General features: G+C 37.7%; 1 protein-coding gene across 1 annotated transcript in view; it reads right to left on the bottom strand.

Moving 5' to 3' along the window:
- The window catches only part of CEP85L (centrosomal protein 85L), a 106,997-nt gene that overhangs the window by 24,157 nt on the left and 63,724 nt on the right, over window positions 1-19,116 (bottom strand). The window contains exon 4 of the mRNA XM_014263483.2: window positions 3,557-3,678. Within this exon, the coding sequence (XP_014118958.1) occupies window positions 3,557-3,678 (122 nt within the window). The remainder of the gene's footprint in view (window positions 1-3,556; window positions 3,679-19,116) is intronic.

Below are 19,116 nucleotides of genomic sequence, written 5' to 3'. Positions count from 1 at the left end.
ATAATCCAATTATTTTGTACAGTTGGTGACAGACATAGTAGTAAGTGTTGCAGCAGCAGATTTTCTCTTACAGACTACATCCTTAAGTCCTCATTCATGGCCTGTACAACAGTTCTTAACTGGAAAAAAGAGACACACCTTTAAGAAGTGCCACTGTGTTCTGGTACACACACAAAGAGCAGGCTTGCTTGCTTGCACCATGTTTTCACTTCCTGAAAGTAGTCTTCCCCTCATTTTCATAAGAGAAGACTTGAAAAACATTTCAGATTTCTACTTATTAAATTAGCAGTGACTCCTAGAGTAGTTTTAAAAAGCAAACCCAAATCACTTTTAAACCCATTCATTTAGGCTGTGAACTACTTAGCTAAATGCTGAACAGACTATACAAAATACATCAATGTAATTTATCTGTTGCTGAATCTGCTGTTCAACACAGTATATAGATAAAAAAATCAAGGTACTTGTTCTTTTCACAGGCTCAAGTGGCTGTTTGGGATTTTAAAAACTTAAAAATGCTTGAATTTCTAGTGACACACTAAAGTATTCACATATTATTCACACTAATAAGCATTATTTCTTGAATTGTTTTTGTAACTGTTGGAAACTTACTTGCAACTATCTGGTAGTTTTCTATCTATCTATCTATATATTGGTAACATATTTATATAACCAGATATCTTCCTATCTGGTAGATTTCCAATGCAAAACAAGGAAATTTAATAATCTAATCTGGAAGGGCTTAATTTTTTTGCCTTTTTATCTTTGTGTGGAAAGCAGGGAAGCAGGCAGCATGTTTCACTTTCCTTCTACTCTTCCTCTTTTTTTTTATCAAGATAAAGGTACAACAGCCTAAAGATACTACCCTGTACATAGCATCCATTTCCTACTTATTAACAGATTAAAGCACTGCTATGAAGAACAAGGTGGGTGATGTTAATCTCCTCCACTTCCTTGACAAGTGGGACACCAGTACAATTCCCAACAAGAGTGTTTAACCCTAGAAAAAAGGTAAATGACCCTGTGGGTGAAAGGGAGGCTGGTGACAAGGGCAAGAGGGAGGTGTTCCTGGTGTGCCTCTTTACATCCAGCTGTTCCTTGTACTTGCCAGCAGCAAACAGCTGGGCCCAGAGCACTGTACCAGCTCTACCAGCACTGTCCTGCTCCTCTGGCTACCAGGCAGCAAGAGGTTAACACATCTCTCCTGAGCTTCTGTCCCCTCAACTACCACTTTGTAAATTCAGCATATGACTAAAGGAGACTACACCTGTTAAAACTCACAACCTTTTAAAACAGATGTACAAAGGGCCCTCTCAGCAAACACCTACTACCTAACCTCAGTGAACAAATTACTTTCTTCTACATTTCCCCAAAGCATGAATTCTGTAATTTAACTACCACCATGTTGAATTAACTACACTTCAGCAAACTTTATGTTTTTAATTTTAGGTCACAATTCCCAAAGAAATTCAAACTCTGAAAAGAAGTTTAAATTAAGCTCAGGAAGACCAAGAGCTGAAATACTTAGGTTTACTCCCAAACACCATTCTGAAGCTCAGTGCAAGAATGCCTTGTGCTCCCATGTGCTAAATATAGCTAACAACACATTTTCACTTAGTGCTGCTTTGTGCCTTGGAGAAAGGTAGTTTTCACACTTAAGCCAATTAACACCACATCTAATAAGAAATGTAACACTAGTGCTTTTTAATGGAGTTCCATTTCAAGGTTTTTGCACAGCAGATATGTAGCATTTTCTTCATGAGTGAAATCAAAAGGGGTTTTATTTGTCACAGAAAGCACAACCTCTTCTAAAGAAATGAAAAAAACCAATCTGTTGTAAAAACTTTGTAAATATGCAACATCAATTTGTACTAATCTTAAAAATACACTGATTTTAAATGTTTTTATTAATTTTAAAGTAACTTTTCAGGCAAATAATTTACTCAAATGGGATTCAATATTCAAAGAAGAGCCAGTTCTGTGATGTATTGCTACACTGCATTGTTACAAATTACAACATTAACACCAAGTATCTACTTGAATATGTAACATCACTTAAGTGGTCTATTCCATTTCAATAGCTTCCAAAATGTATTTTGCCTTTTCATCTGAATGAAAAGAAATCTAAACTGAGTGAATCCCGAAAGAACTGTATTCATTATCAATAAGTCACACAAAAGAAATTACTTGTACAAAAAAAAGAACCAGTGCACTGTCACTGGGTATCAAGAGATAGTTTTTCTTCCTCCATATGGACAGTATCAAGTAACATTAGCTAGCAGTCAGGTTACAGTCACTTCAGAAACTTCTCCCTTGACTATAAACACATTTCCAGTGTGAGAAGAGCAGCACCAACTGCATTTTTAGCAGCCAGTGTATAACAAGCCTTCATGTGGAATGCACAGGAGAAGCTCAGCAGAGGCACTGAAGACCACCCCAGCCACCATGAGCGATGTCCTCACAAACAATGCTGACAGCTTGGGCCCCAGGAGGTGGACTGCAGGTTTGCTACTGCAGCATTACTGCTGACATAGCAAGCCTGAAAAACACCACTGTAATTTAAATGGCCTTCAAGCAGCTGATCAAAAGGCTCTAACAGAGGAGATGTAAACAACAGCTAAAGATGTTTCCATTTTAACTTCTTGCCCCCTTGGGAGATCACCACCTCCGCAGGAGAGCTGGCAGAGTGGGATGGTGATCCCATGCCTCAGTTCCCAACTGCGTCCCATCTTTGCTGCTGCAGCAGCTGGTAAACACACATTAACATCCTACATCAACTGGGAACCCAGTGCCAACTTCCATCGCTGAAATGCCATCACAGGTACTGCCCAGAGTGCTAAGGGACAGAAACACCTTTCAACCACTGCAATTCCTCATTCTGTTGCAATAGAGGAATGAACTGATCTTGCACAAGCATAATCATCCCGGTACTAGAAACTTAACAGTGGTGAGTTGCTATTAAGGCCCATTCAGATTGACAGCAATTCTAATAAGAGGTTATATATTCATTAACATAAAGATTCTGAATTTAATTATTTAACATTTTTTTATCAGAACAATTTGTATGAGGATTTGAATAGGATTTTACTGTTGAATATTACTACAAAGGCCAGTTTCTCAGAGCTTTATCAACTGGCTACAAATATATTGCATTTCTGTACTTGTGATGGAAAAGAAAGTCAGCCCAATGCAGCTGTACAATTTTCATCTTGCAATTCACTTCCAAGACCTTACAAGCAGAAAGATGTCCTATACAAACCTGCAGCCTGGTAAGAAGCTAAGAGGGGAACCTGACAGCAGAAGTGGCTGTTGGATTCCCTGTTCCTTTTCCACTCCAGAGGCATTAAACCTCCTAAATACATTTCCAACTTTGTGTAAGACTTTAGGCCAGCTGCCAGTCTTCTCTCCTAGCAGGATAAGCTCCTACACATTTGTGCATAAATAGTGGTTGGATTGAAACCTAACAACTTTACTGAGTAAGTACCTCTCCTGAAAGCCAGCTTTTACACTCTAGCTTTTACTTCATCTAATCTAATGAATGCAGCAGGAGCTTACTTACCTATCAATCACAAACTCCTTCTGTCTTAGCAGCCCTTCTTTAATTTTCATTAGAGATTCCCAGTTGCTGGAGTCCTGATAGCTGGTAGCTGGGTAACTTGAACGAGATGTTCCAGGTGAAACCTGCATAAAATAATTTTAAGATTAGCCCCCAAAACAGTGGAATAATGTCCTACATATTACAGCATTTCCAAAGTGGTTTGTTCCTACAGAAACCTAAACACTGTTTTTCAGTTTAATTCAGATTTGCTTTATATGAAACAACTGGATTTATAAACAAGTTTCTGGAAACAAACTTCAGCTCAGTGTCACTGATTTTATCATTTCTCTACTGAACAATTCATAGCTGTGAACACAGTTTGGCATGAAAAGCTCATTTAGAATTAACTACATCATCAAGAGGAAGACCACGACATATTCATAGCTTGCTGCAATCCTTGTAGCACTTCAAACAGGGCTTGGTAACTTCAGACCCACTGGTAACTGCAGGTAACAGTTGCCAATGTGCCGTTCAACTCCCTCCTGTAACGATAGCGTCAGAGAAATTTCCCTCAGTGTGTGTGCACTTTCAATACGGAATATCGGAACATAATTCTGGCTAAATTGTAAGAGAATAAAGCTTTCACAACTAACAGATTTCAGGTTTTCTACTGATTTTCACAAAAGCCAGGCTTCATGTCTCACAACAAACTGAAGGCAACAACTGAACTGAATATGAACCAAGAACATCATGGTTTGGAAGAAAAGTAAAAAAGCCTGGGACATTTCACTAAGAAAGCATTCATTAAAATTTATTACAAATATGTCCATCAGGAATTCACATAAGGGAAGGTTTAAACTAGAGCTTCTGAGATCAAGCTCAGGGATCCCAGCATCAGCTGCCATGAAGTATCATTTAATCTTTCACTAGTTTTTTGAATCACTGAAAAAAGATTACTCGTTTTATTATTTGAGCAGCATCCTGAACAATGCTGTCTTTCTATGTTTCTGAAACAGAGCAGAAGGGGGAAAAAGTGAAAACATGGCTATTAAAAAAAACGACTTTATATTTTCTTCTATAGCTCCATAATGTTTTAAGTTTTATCTGAAATTACAACAAACTGCATTAATAATATATAACATATAATCAACAATTAAAGTAAGTTAAACAACTGCCAAGCACTCCATGCTTCTGGTCAAAGTTTTACTGTCAATTATAATGGAAATAATGAATTATAATGGAAATAATTCACTTCTTAAACCCCAATACCATGAGGTATTAAAGTACCAGTGTGAGAAGCCAATCCCTCACAACTATAATCTCTTCTGTAACTTTATAAAGTATTTCTTCCCATTCACTCTAGTGCAGTTCAATCCCTAGCTTGCCCACTGATGTGCACATTTATTCTCTTTTAATTTATAGCCTAAAACCAGATAAGATGACAAGACTTACAATTTCTAAAAACCTTTCAAGCCTGTTACACCCCCACCTCACTCTCCATCCCCCAGGTCCAATTTAGCTGCTTCAGGGAATATTTCTTTTGTTTAACAAACTGGATAGCTTCAATAGTAACATCAGTTACAACTTATTAAGAAAACAAACAAAAACCGAACACCAAAAGACATCAACAGTTCTACATATTAAATACTGCATGCCAATTAAAACCAAAATCTAATCTGGTGATTTTTTTGTTGTTGTTGTTATCCAATAAAACTCAGGAAAGACACCTAGTCACGATTTTTCCTGTAAGTAACACATATGTACAGTTTTTATGGTTTAAGGAAGCTAAAGCTTATTTTGCCTGGGTTGCTCCATCCAGACCACATCACTTCAAAATCATTTTTGGTGTTTACAGAATGCCTTGGGATTGTCACATACTGTTTTGTATTAGTTATACATATGACTGGCTGAATTGAGGTACCAGGACAAATGTATTACAGTGAAAGTCTCTCTCAGTGACTTATGCCATGTCATGCAGTACAAAGTGACAACATCAGGAACTATCACTGGACTTCGTGTTATGATTTTTTTTTCCTTTGTTTTTCCCACTACAGTGCTGATGAATGCTTTCCTACATCCACCTCAACACCATTACACTACAGTGAAAAAGAAGAAAGAAACAGTCCTTATTGCAGCTGGGATTAGACCTTTACTTTTCAGAGCCAGAATTCCAGAATTTCTTTACTCAAAAGAAAACTCACAAGCATTTGACATGATGAATAGGAAATATATGGCTTTATAAAGCCAAATTAATTTATTGATCATAATGAATTTTGTCTTTAACTATATAAATGAAGAGATTAAAGACAACTATTTAAATATGAACCTATCTTAAATCATTTGGGAAGTTACTGAATTCTCTATGAGAATTCTTCAATGCAAGACCCTTACTTGAATCTAGCACCTCTGCAAACAATAATTTCCACTAAAATTAAAAAAAAACCTTCAAATTTGGTACAGTAAATAATTATACAAGTCAAATATTGTAGCTGCTGAAAAGCAATGCATTGAGTTTTGCAAAGTTAAGAACAGAGTGATATTTTGTGAATTATATGCCAACAGTAGTGTGCTAGTTTGGTGTTTTTATTAAATCTAAAACATAAGTCCTCCATAGATGACTCACTGAGATGCTTCAACTTTGGAATACACCCAATCCTATGGAGTATATATATGCTGCATACATATATGTAACAACAAATAAAATACTATTTTATTTATCATACAATTGTGTGCTTCAACTTTTCACTCTGAACAAATGAAAAGAGAAACAAAAATGTTTGACTTTGATATCATGTTTCATCCAATTAAAAAAAGAAAAAGAAAAAGAATATTCTAAAAATACTTCTTAGCACATCCCAAAATAACAAGACACTTCACTCATTTATGAGCACATGGTGTTGACTACTACAAACAGCTTTCTAGCTGCTTTGAATTGTGTGGTAGCACACAGGCAGTCCGCTTACGTGTGAGTATCTTGTCTCCTAAGGATATCGAACCAAATAGTGAGACCAGATACGCTTCCAGGAGTCATATTTAGAAAGCCATCCACAACTCCAAGCCCTTAACTTGAATCATCCACAACTACAAAACAAAATACCATCTGGAAAGACACAGCATTCTTTTCTATCTGTCCTACAAAATACAACTATTTTTGTCACCTGGCACCTCTTCTGAGAGTATCAGCCTTGTCCTGAGAACACATGTTCTGTTAGAACAGTGTTCTTTGCACAGTGACTTCCAAAAGTCCTCACTAGCTTGTTTTGTGACAAAGGCTTGGCAAACCCTCATGTCACTGCTGAGGCAAAGTCAGCTGCTGGGGAAAAAAATAAGAAATCTTTGCTGTACTAACCTAATACTGCTGGAACAGACTTTTCTGACTGGTAGTTTCATCCTTATTATCAGTGGAAAGACAATTTTTCTTTAGACAGAGTGCAGTAAGATTTCAATAACTGAGGTCAAATATGGCTGGGTTTTTAATTGTGCAAATTAAAATTGTCTTCTCAAACATGCCCATAAGTTTCTGCCTGAAGCAGATCAGTGTCTCAGCACAGAGAGTAGCCCAGCATTCCACATGTAACATGCTGTATCACATCAAATGATGCCATTTACTATAACACAAAGTAAAGGTGAAGTCCAAAAATGTCAATATATACTTAATCTCAAGGAAAAAAAATAAAAAAACCAAAAAAACAAACACAAAAACCCCAATGGATTTGAAAGGGTTCTTTCATGAAAGCTGCAACTTAAATAATTTAGTGCTAGTGCTGTCCACACTACAACTGTAAATTTTCACAGTTCATTACTAACAACTAGCAGAGCACCAAGAATTATGCCAGGTGAGTGATCCCTTCTGAACAATTCTTACACTGCCCTACACTACAATAAACTCCTGTCCATAGGGATCATTCTCTTGCTGCATCTTACAGGCATTGCTCAACAGAAAGATAATTCCTTGCATCCACAGCTAATCCAAGGTAAAGTATCAATACAAAACAGTATTAGCAGGAGCTAAGGATTCCTTTTTTGACTGACAGTGAGGAAACAAATGCGGATGACCCCTCAGGGATATCACTGGATAGATAATGTGGGAGAAAGAAGAGGTGGATGTGGTAGCAGCAAGCCCAAATGCACTCTTGCCACAGAGATGCCTCCTGCCTATGGGTCACCTGTGATGGGAAAAGGTTTAAACCTGCACAGGCAGAGCAGGAGTCACTGAGGAGCTCGGTAACTGCTCCCCACTCTAGGGAAAATTATGTACCCATCCCTTCCTCCCCACCCAGATTTCTTCCTAACATCAGACTGAGCGTTTCAGCTCAGAACATCTCTGATAATTGAGACAATCTCAAAACATCGATCATCCTTTTGCAGGTGAAACATGACAAGGATGGTGGCTCTCATGCAGGAAAAGCAAAACAAGACCCTAATTTTAAGGAATGATTTATAAAGAAAGGCTGTGCCTTACAGAAATGCACTAGAAGAGCAGCTACAAAACTGAATCCTCCACAATGTAATGGTTTCTGAGCTGGTACAGACAAGAATTCCTAATTTGTGGTATCTGTATCTCACCATCACCTACCTACTGCTCTACTCTGTTCTATCTTTCCCTTTTAGGGAAGATAGTGTTTCTGCTCAGCAGGATATAATCACTACAATTCTTGGCAGCAACACTAGGTTATATCACATTTTGTCTACGCTTTCACAAATTTCCAGCAGTCACAGGGGGAAGAACATCTAATCATGCCCTTGCACTTTTATTCCAGCCATGGTATATATGGCGTTCTTTGGGGAATTTCTTTAATGTGGAAAACATCATTAAAATCAAAATTGAAAGACCATCAAATGGTGAGGTACTCAGAAATACAAGTGTATTGTAGAGAGGTTAGCAGTGCCAACAGCAAAATAAAAATCAATAAGGCTTTGAAAAAAATCCCAAACACATACTTCATATAGACGTGCAGCCTGCAAAGTAGTTAATATAACAGAGACCACAACTAACAGGGAAAAATACACTTGACAGGAGTTTACAATTTAACCTGCCTGAAAATCAGCTTAATGCAAGTCAGGATTGCCTGTATATGGGATGTCAGGTGACAGAAAAAGGGGTTGAGGAAAGGATAAAGCAGTGACTTTAAACAGCTCTGGCATAAACCCAGTTGCAAGACTATGTCTGGTAGTACAATGTGAGGAATCAGAAAGTCACTGGAACAGTAAAACATGCCCAAAGAGGAGAAACTTTCATGGCTAAAAAGCTTAGAAAGAGTGATTTATGATAAAGAGCTAAATACCACAAAGACTGAAGAGACATGAAATCAGACAGCAAATACCTTGTTTCTTAGATTGAGAGTCCAAGTAAACTAAGGCTGATGGAAAGAAAATTGAGATATGGCAATCTGGGATTACAGTATCAGGAGAAAACAAAGAAAAACCAGCAAACAACAAAAAAATTCAGAAAACCAACTACAGAGATGGAGAAAAGTAGCAAAAGCTTATCACAAACAAGGGAGAGAAGATCCAAATTTTAAGATTTTAGAATCTGCACTGGATGAAGTTTAGGAATTGAAGGGTAAGCCAGTCCTTACTTGATGACACATCAGGACTTACTTTGAGTTAGGGTTAAATTATGTATTCATGTGACACACTGACTACACTATGCCAGGAGTAGAATAATCACAGTTAGGCATCAACCTCATTGACAAAAATTCAACAATCAAAATTCATTTTAAAAGGGATCACCTCAAAGATATATTTATAGCCAGAGCTGAACTGCATGGATGTCACATCTGTTATATGACTTTTTAAAGCTTTTCCAATAAAAAATTAAAATGCTAATGCTATTCACAGACACCACCACTATAATCATAAACTTTAAGAAAGTGGAAAGCTTTCAAAATGGAGAAGAACAAACAGTAATAGCATTCACATGCCTCCTAAAGGCAGCACTCCCTCTAATCATTACACTTTTACTAGCACATTTGTTCAAACTTCCTTCACAAATGAAATCCCCACTGCACACAGGGCAACGCACTTAATTCAGACCTCACAGGTTTCACTCTCCTAAGCCTGGGAGGACTCTGAAGGTCCTGCAAGTTACTGTTATTTGTATATTTACTTCTTCCCCAACGTTGTTTATACTGCAGCTGAGGCTTCTGAACTTCATCAAGGTCAGGTCTGATAATCACAACAAGGGAGCAAGACGTGGTCCCTTTGCACAACATCTTACAAATGAATTAAGAGCAAAGCACAGCAAGTACATGGTTGCTGGGATACGACAAGAGATGGGAGAAAACAAAGGCTAAGGTCAGGTAGCTACATGGAGGAAAAAAAATTAAATTAATAAAAAACAAGCAGAGATTTTTTTTACTGATTGCATAGTTACAGGGTTTTGATAGCAACCATGCGGTCACTTAAATGTGGCATAAATACACGCTGCTATCAAAGGGAAGGGGCCTGTTCTCCTGCCTCTTCTCACCACTTCAAACATTCATACCTTTCAGCTCCCTCCTGACAGCCCCAGTCCTACACTCTTCCCTCCATCCCACACACATGAAGGTTATTTGCATCTCAGTCAGACTCTTATCAGATTCATTGTACAAAGCCATGTGAGATGTAGCACTGGCACACACTCCTAAGAGGGAAAGCAGTGTACAAGACAACACATTTTGCCGTGGCACAGCTTTGTGCTGGATTAGTATGGACATGACCACAAGTTGAATTATCTCAACTCCAGGCACTGCCAAACTCCTCCAAAGTATATAGACTGAGTATTTTCTAAGCTTCTGAAAAACCCCTATTATGCAGTAGCTATGACATTATCAAAGTTGCTAGCCAAGACCTGGTGTTTAGATAAGCAATCAGTTCAAGAAAAGGAACTTGCACATGAAGATGGCATAACAGAACAAAACCAGAAGCCTCCTGCACTTTATTATTTTTCAACATAGTCCTGCCTGTGTTGGCTCTGAATTATGACAGCACACAGAGGACCAGCAGCACAGTCCTAACCTACAGAGACTGGGTGTGTAAGATCCTTATGCGTTCAGAATCTGCATTCAGCAGGGGATCCTGAATAAAGCAGAAATATAGCAGGGAATTTGTAACAGAAGTGAACTGGAATTGTAGTCACCACTTACTGGCGAGGTTTTGTTCCTTCTAGCATCCTTGATGGTACTGTGCAAAAGCCTCCAATGACAAAGTCAATAGATTAACTCTGAGAAGACTTTGAAAGACCCCTAGGGATGCACATTGTTAGGGCAGAGACAAGGGCAGTCTCCTAGAAGAGGCTGCAGCCACTCAGCAGTCCTCCCTGACTTTCCTCTCTCATCTCTGTCCCCTAAACTATGTTTCTGAAGGGTGAAACCGGCACTCCCGGGGCTGCACACGGGATAATGATACACCCTCCTCTGCTTATCTTCCCCTCAACAACCACACTTCACTTGCTTTTATGTGTTGTTATAACATTCCTTCATACTCTGTGCAACACCAATATTATTTTTGTCATAAATCCCTTCCATTTATATTCTGGCAAATGTTATGAACACAAAACACTTCTAGGTGCCACTTAATATGACGTTAAAAGCAACAGTGCCTGGAATTTTCCACTGATAACAACTGGGTCTTTCCTAAGTATAGAAGCACTTGTTTTATTAAGTGTTCATTTTATCTTCCCACTGCATTGAAATTCAAATGGTCTTTACTATAAAAAAAATTTTAAACATCTGGAGATGAAAGGGAGCTTCCACAAGAACTTTTTTTTTTTTTTTTAGCTTTTAGTTGAAGTTTCACTGTTAAATTAATTATTTATTTTTGTTTCTTATTATTTCTTATTCTGTCATGGAAAGCAAAGTTACATAATATAATGAATGACTACAGTTATTCAGAAAGACCATTATTTTATGTGCTGCATAAAAACATGACATTCACTACAAAAAATTATGAACTGTACAAGTAAGACAGAAGTAGCTTAGAAAAAAGGAATAGTTGGCAAAAATCAATCATGAATAGAAGGACATGTAAAATATCTCAGACATCCTCAAGCAAGTTCTGATCATTTATAAAAACCTTTAAGTTAAATGTACACTGCTAATACCTACAAATACAAGTTTACCGAATACCAGTCTTGACTGTCAGTCAAGACTGGCAGTCTTGATCCACTCATGGCTAAAGCAGATGTAAAAAGGGACCTAGAAAGCAATCAAAAAACATCTACTTTTTGCCAGACTGCACAAACTTTGCAAGGATGAGCAGAGCTGGCCATCAATCTTGCCCAGAAACTAACAGGAGTTCCTCCTGTAACAAGAAGGTAACAAAAAGAGAGTGCAACTTGGGTGGATATTAGAGGAAAAAAATAGTGCATTCTTACGCAGTAATTAGAGAAGAAAACTTAAAAAACCTTGTAAGCATAGAGCATCAAATTCTCTAAATGAAACATGTAAACATATTGAAAGAGAGAGAATCCACTATGAATTTAATATGAGGCAGGAGCATACATTTGGGGAAAAGTGATGCTCTGCAATTTCTTTATCAAGGGTCTTGATTTTTCAAATGGAAGTTGTTGAGATTCTGTGAAGGGTGTTGACCCCTAAACCAGAAAACTGAGCCTCTCATTTCCTGCATTCCATTTGCTTTAGTTTTTCAGGACTTTACAAGAAACATGAGCCATGTGTGTAATACTCAGCACAATTAACTGAAGTTTAAAAGAAACAAAAAAAATCCCACAAAAATAAAGCAGAAACATTCAGAATATTTTTATTAGAACAAATCCAACTACTCCCACAAACTCAAGAAGGTACATTTTAGTTAAAAACAATAATCCAGAACTGGTGTCTATGAGTGCTTGCAGAAAGAATGGAGTGAAATTATTGGAACACATGCACTTCAGGTTTTGCAAATGCAGCTTCTGCACATGTTATAGCTGATGGTGAAGGAATGATTAGGTAATACACTCTTTTCCACTTCCTTTTAGGCTGATAAACCAAAATTGTTAGCAGTAACAAAGACATCCCCTCACACACACCTTTCTTCTTCTCCAGCTCTTATTACTACAAACATAGATTTTAAAAACAAGGAAAAAAAAGACAAGGATACTCTATAAACAGTGGCAAGTGCAAGATTTACTAACGCCGCCTTAGTGGGGATTGGAAGACCAACCCGAGTTCTCTACTAAAACAGTCTCGTGCAGAGTTAATAAGATCTGCGGCCACCAGCACGCTGTACAATGTGAGTACAGTGTTCATTTACATTTATTGGTGAATACCTTGAAAAACTTCCATGGGTGGGAAAAATAGAGGCAAACTTATGTTTTCTGCCTCAACTCCAAGAATTCTTCCCAGAAGGAACTAGCTGCTCCAGCCAGCAAACCAAGCAGAACAGCACATGGTCCCACCGTGAAGACTGAATTGCTTCAAGCAGAGATTCTACCACCATCCCTGTATAGCATCATATATGTGATATATCATCATGTAGACATTTCAGCCACTTGCCCCAGAATTTTGAAAAATAAGAAAAAAAAAGGATTTTTTTTTTTTTTTTTTTTTTAATTAAACACACAAGGAGATACCATGTACTTGTATCTCTGAATTTCAGATACATTTACAGAGGCTCTGCACCTCTGGCAAGTCAGATCCTGGAACGTCAAAAATCAGACATTTGAAAATCCCGGCCTGAAACTTCTGCATCACTGATAAACAGAAGAAATGTTGTTAACTGAACACTGAACAGTGTGTGAAAGCAGCAATCACACAACCACGGTAGGTAGTCACATAATTTGTGTGTGGAGTAAGTGACGGATATTTGAACTGTTTGGCTTCAATCCAGATTGAACCTTTTCCACTTGAGTTTATGAGGGGTACTTGAAACACACTTGTCTCTTGCAAAAGCAGCAGGATGATGTAAGGGTGCATCCAAACATCCGTGTCAGTGTGTGAAGGTGTTTTCCTTCCTTACAAGATAAACTCAGGGGGAGCCCTAGCACCTTCTTTATATAGGCAGAAAGGGTAGAAGTTCACTCTAAAAAAATAAATATCACTTTCATCACCAGCAATTAGTGCTTGTCACTTGTAGGTCTCTGAGTTTCTTATGAAGAAACTAGACTTACTCTCATTTGACAGAGAGGAAACAGAGACAGGAACAGAGACAATTTGTCTCTTCAGAGAGCACCAAAACACAGCAGATTCTCTCGTGTGGAAACCATTTTGTAAGCAAAATACTGGTTTTAACAGACACAAATGAGACTGTCTCTGCCTAAAGAGAAATAAATATGTTGACTGAAGTAGGCTCATTTAGAAGGTAGGAAAATTCATGCTTCAGAATGAACTACCTTTGTTTTCATTTTCTAATTCACAGAGATGTCAATAATAATGTCATACCAAGTATACAGATGACTGTATTTCAAAACCATACAACCAATTCATTTTCAATAAAGGCCACAAGAAGAGGAAAGCAAATAGTTTCTTCTATAAGAATGGAGTCATAAATGCAGTAAAAAAGCTCTCCACATCACCTCACTGGTCAAGAAGCTACAGAAAAAGCAATCTATGAGACTACACTTGACAAAGCTTCCATGCTCCAGTGACTGACAATAAAACTTCCATGAGAAAGCAGCTGCCTGAAACAGAATACATAGTCAGAAAATATCTGCAAGACCAGGAAATCTCTTCTTGCTACTCAGAGCTGGTCTGAAACAAGTAGTAGAGCCATGGTTTTATTTGGCACATTCTGAAACAGAATGAAGAAAATATGAAGTTCTGTACCTCAAATTCTCAGGTAATGAAATTCAGGATCTTAACTTTTTGGGGTGTTTTTTTGCTGAGTGCTTTTTTTCCTGCAAAAGTAATTCTGAATCAGCACTCCATTTCCAAAGAGGGAAAATACATTCTGCTACTTAAATAAACTTCAGTGATTCCTGATGAAGCAAAGAAACACCTTTGTGTTTTAGCTATGAATTGCATGAAGCAAAGATACAAAGCAACAGAGAGTTGACACTCACCATGGGAATTAGTCTTATTTATAGTCACTCGATAGAGGGAAGGGGAAAAAGACCCCCAGACTTCAGAGCAATGGACAGAACTGAAGACACACACCATTCTGTAACACCAAGCAAGAGAAAGAAAGGTGTTTCTGGCTCCCACTTCTCAAAGTAGGGCCATGTGAAAATTAGCCTGAAAACTCTTTAAAAGTCTGATTTATGCCATCTCCATGTTGATCTGAATGAAGATCCCCATGAGACAAGATGTTGAGGCCGCTGATCTCTACCTGCTGCCCCTCCACACCACCTGAGGATGATCACTGCAATAATCTGCACAAGAGAATCTTTCAGCTCCTAAATGATGCCAAAACATTCATCATTTGGGCAATATTTATGCATTTCTGTTAGGACAACTTTCAGCTGAAGATAGGTAGCAGCAAAAGCTAAAGTCGAATCATTTATCCTCAATTCTGCAGTTACACTTTCAAGTGGAGATTATCCAGCACCACCACTTGGCAACTGAAACACGGTCTTCCAACTTTATCTCTCCTTTATGTGCCTTTGTCCCGCTGTTCATCTATCACTCACAACATGTCAAATAACACAACTAATCTCTGTGCTTCCCAGAACAGTTTATCTGAAAGACACTCAACACAGTTTCTTAGGTATAAGGATCTCAGCACACCACCTAAAGCACATTGTTTAGCTTAACCAATTGAGGACACCAGTAAGAACTAAAATACAGTGTTTCCAGGTGTTTCATAGAAATAAAGAACCTTTACTGTAATGAAGATTATTGAATTTCCTGTCTCATGTTGCTATTTTGAAGACACTTGGCATCATTGAAGGTAACTGCCACTAGTAAATTATTTGACCTTCATTAACCTAGTAAAAGGTAAACTTCGTTGCTGTGAAAGCTACCAGGTATTTAAAAGAAGACAGCTTTCTGTGTTGTCAATATTTTGTTGCAAAATAAACCACCTACATGGGTCAAGTCTGTGCTAATTGCATTGTCTCCATGTGAAATAAGTGCTTCCTAACGGGATTTGGGAAGAGGAATGACACAGCCAATTTTCAGAGCAAGAGCCAGGCAAAACTTCTTGTTTCCCTTCTCTTCTAACACTGGGTCAAAGCACCAAAGACCATAAACAGGCGTGACTCACTTCTGCACCCTGTGATCTACTTTAATGGTTTAAGGTTCGTGCCAGTATCAGCAACTGAAACTAAAACATTCAAGATGACCTTTCAAAAAATGTCTTTGGTCAGTAACAAATCAGATGACTAGTACTATCAGAGCATTCAGCATTCCCAAAAAGAGAAATATTTCAGACCAAGTTTTCTATTAATTTGTTTTGTACTTTCTTCTTAATCACCTTGCAATGGTATGCTTTACAAGCTGCTGCCTCAAAAAGTAATTTCATGTTGTTTGTAAAGAAGAAAAAAAACTGAAGGTCAAACTAATTTAATGTCTGTCCAATGGTTAGGAAAAGTAAGTATGTCTTGTCCCAGAGGAGAATAACATGATGCAAACCCTAGATTTCTCAGCAGACCTGTTTCCTTTAACACTAACAAAGACCGTAAGTCTCACTATACAAAAGCAGGAACACCTGCAGCCTCAGAAAGGCAACTTCCTCCACATAAACCCAGAAGATATTGAGATTACAAATGGGAGTGAGATCCACTGAAGTCAGATAATCATTAAAGGTGAAACATATAAGCAAACAGGTCATAAATCTATCAATTCAAGCAAAAAACCTTAAATGCATTAAAAAAGTTATTACTTCTCACTTCATTAGGCTGTCAATGTGATTAACATCAGCACTGAAAATACTGTTTTTTCTGTACTTCTGATGGAAGGAAAAACTCACATATCCATACAGGGTGTATTAGGCTCACAGCATAACTGTAACTGAAGGATACATTAGCTGAGTCCTTTCTCTTAGAGAACAGTAAGGAGGGTTCCGTAAGCCAGATCTGCTAATATCTGGATGGCTACAAGCAATTACCCATCACAGAATCAGGCCAGAAAACTACTGGTTACAAAATGGAAAGATCTCATTTTAGAGTTCAGCTTCAATACCAAACTCTGCTACTCTGTCCCACATACACACAAACTAATGCGCATTTGTGGGAGCAATCACTTCTCCCTTCTGTGTGTTTTTCCTTACTGTTAAACCAAATGTGTCAAGAACTTCCATGTGAGATCACAGAGGTACTTCTGTGAGAGAAAACTGCAGCAGCATCATGAAACAACTCACTAACTGGAGTACTCAGATTTACTGCTGAATTTATTTACCTGTATATTATAAATAATTGCACTTGAGTCGCAGTCCATTCCTATACAGAGTCACGATTATCAGTGGACCAGATAGCGACACCTCAAACTCTTTACAGATTATACAGGTAGCCAGTGTCTACAGAATTTTGGAAACTAGCACAAGAAAGGCAGAAATAATCCAGAAATTATTACCAATGTGAATAGAAGTCTTACGATTATTATTTAAATAAAGGAACTGGTATGCTGAAGTACAACACGTCTCTTTTTAGACATTATCCCAAACATCAACCAGATCCCTAAATAATTTCTGAGAAGAAACATGTTCTAATGGTAGATTCCTAATCCTCCTGGAGAAAGCCCAGATCATCTCCATTTAAGGTCAAGCAGGCAGCAGCTGCACATTTTTGTTCCCCAGAAGAAAATGCAGGAGACCAAAACCTCCAACACAGATTCCTTTTTTTAAAGCTTTTCCTTTCTGATATCCACGGGTGTCTGGACCTGTTCACCTAGGAGTGAATGGAAACAGTACAATGATGTGCTCATATATCGTGTCTGTACTTGTCAGACTTGACATGTCCCATAAGCAGTACTTTGGCATCTGCCTCAGAACCCCACCAAAACTTCCATGAGGGAATAATGACTAACCTGAACTAGAAAAATGTTCTCAAGAGAGGAAAATGTTCTCAAGTTTGTTTTTAGAGAAACAACCTCAATACAAGATCTACAACACTCATGTGGTGTGAACTTGTACATGTTATTGTAATTTGCCAAATATATTTTCCATCTTAAAATTCTTATCAGAGTTGACATTTAGAGAAGACGTGTACTATGTTTCTGATGAAATCCTAGTATCTTTTCAGTGACTTAATTTGTACATTTAAGTATCGCTCTTTAAAATGGAGACCAAGCTATGACCACGTCAGCAGCTCTCAAACAAAACAAAATTCTTTCAAAGTATCTCATTGCTAAAAAACTCCAGTTCATTAAAAAAAGAGCCAAGAATTTGGGGTAGTGTAACTAAATAACATGACAATTTTACATCAATTTGGTAAAAGGGAGGAACGGCCTCGCAGCTGTTGTGGTGCTGGGTATTGGACTTCATAAGAAAATATAGAAAGTGAATTTCAATAGTACAAGTTTCATAAAAAAGCAAACAATCCAATGCTAGCACTTTTCTTGGATAACAGCATGCAATAAAAACATGAAACTTCCCTCATAAAAAAAGCCAAATACAGTTTGCTTGACTGTGAGAGATTTATAATGTTAATAATGCCATTATAAGTAAATTATGAAACACTTTGCACCAGTAAAGAACCGTCACTCCTCACTGTGAAGATATTCAATTAACTTTCAGCTGAAATACGTGACCCCAGTACTCCTGGGTTTGATACGAAAGGACAACTGAAAGCAGGCAGATTTATTATACTAAAACCAAGTTGCTAACTTCAACTGTGATATAACCAGTTTTCAGAAGAGCTAAACCATATTTACAAAAATAAAAAAAGAGCTCAAGTTGAAACAGGGTTGTACATCATCCCCGAAGCCCTTCTGTCTCTGGTTTGAACAATGTACTGCAGCTTGATTTCCAGGGAACAAAAAACACAAATTAAACCAAAAATACCCACCCTGTCTGGGTTTCTGCTTAAAGCCAAGCACTCATCTATGCTAAACAATTATTGTCAAAACTGAATCTGTAAGTGTTCAGAGTTAGGATGAGCTTCTGTATTTCTGCCTGCAATTTCCAAATCAGGAAAAGGCACATGCTGTCAGTTGCATCCACACAGAAAGCCTCATGCTGGATGCTCTCACTTGACAGCTTAATCCTTTCGCATCCAGTAAATCCTTCGCTTCCCCAATGCACAAAACCTACTCTGCATATGCACTGTGTTATCACTTCTCAACACAGGAAAGTATACAAAAGTTAACCGGTAAAGTAGCATCAAGCTGCAACTCCTATCCAAACAAAGAGAAAGGGTTCTCAAAAAATTCACTTAAATAGTTTCCAGCCACAGAAAGTGGGAAAGGAAAAAAAAAAAATGTGGAAGTATGTTTTAAAGGAAAGATGAAATGCTTCAAAATACATAGTAATGGTAAATTTCAGAGATGAACTTATATATGTCAGATTTGGAAAAAAAATCCTCTAACCCACTCATTAAAGGTTGGAAGGGCCTTGAAATACTGAAAAGTTATTTCAGTTTAAGCACCGTGAGAAGAAAGATGATATTGGGAAGCATTCATCATATACTATAAACTGAATACCAGCTATGCAACAGAATTGTCAAAGCTATATATATTGAAAGTGTAGTTTAAAAAACACCTTGGACAAAAGAAAATCATTCCAAG

Source organism: Pseudopodoces humilis, chromosome 3 (assembly GCF_049639895.1).
Source record: "Pseudopodoces humilis isolate 2021_Gansu_Grassland_sample_001 chromosome 3, ASM4963989v1, whole genome shotgun sequence".
Lineage (NCBI taxonomy): Eukaryota > Metazoa > Chordata > Aves > Passeriformes > Paridae > Pseudopodoces > Pseudopodoces humilis.
Note: the sequence above shows the minus strand (reverse complement) of the source record. Positions and strands in the feature narration are given on the sequence as shown.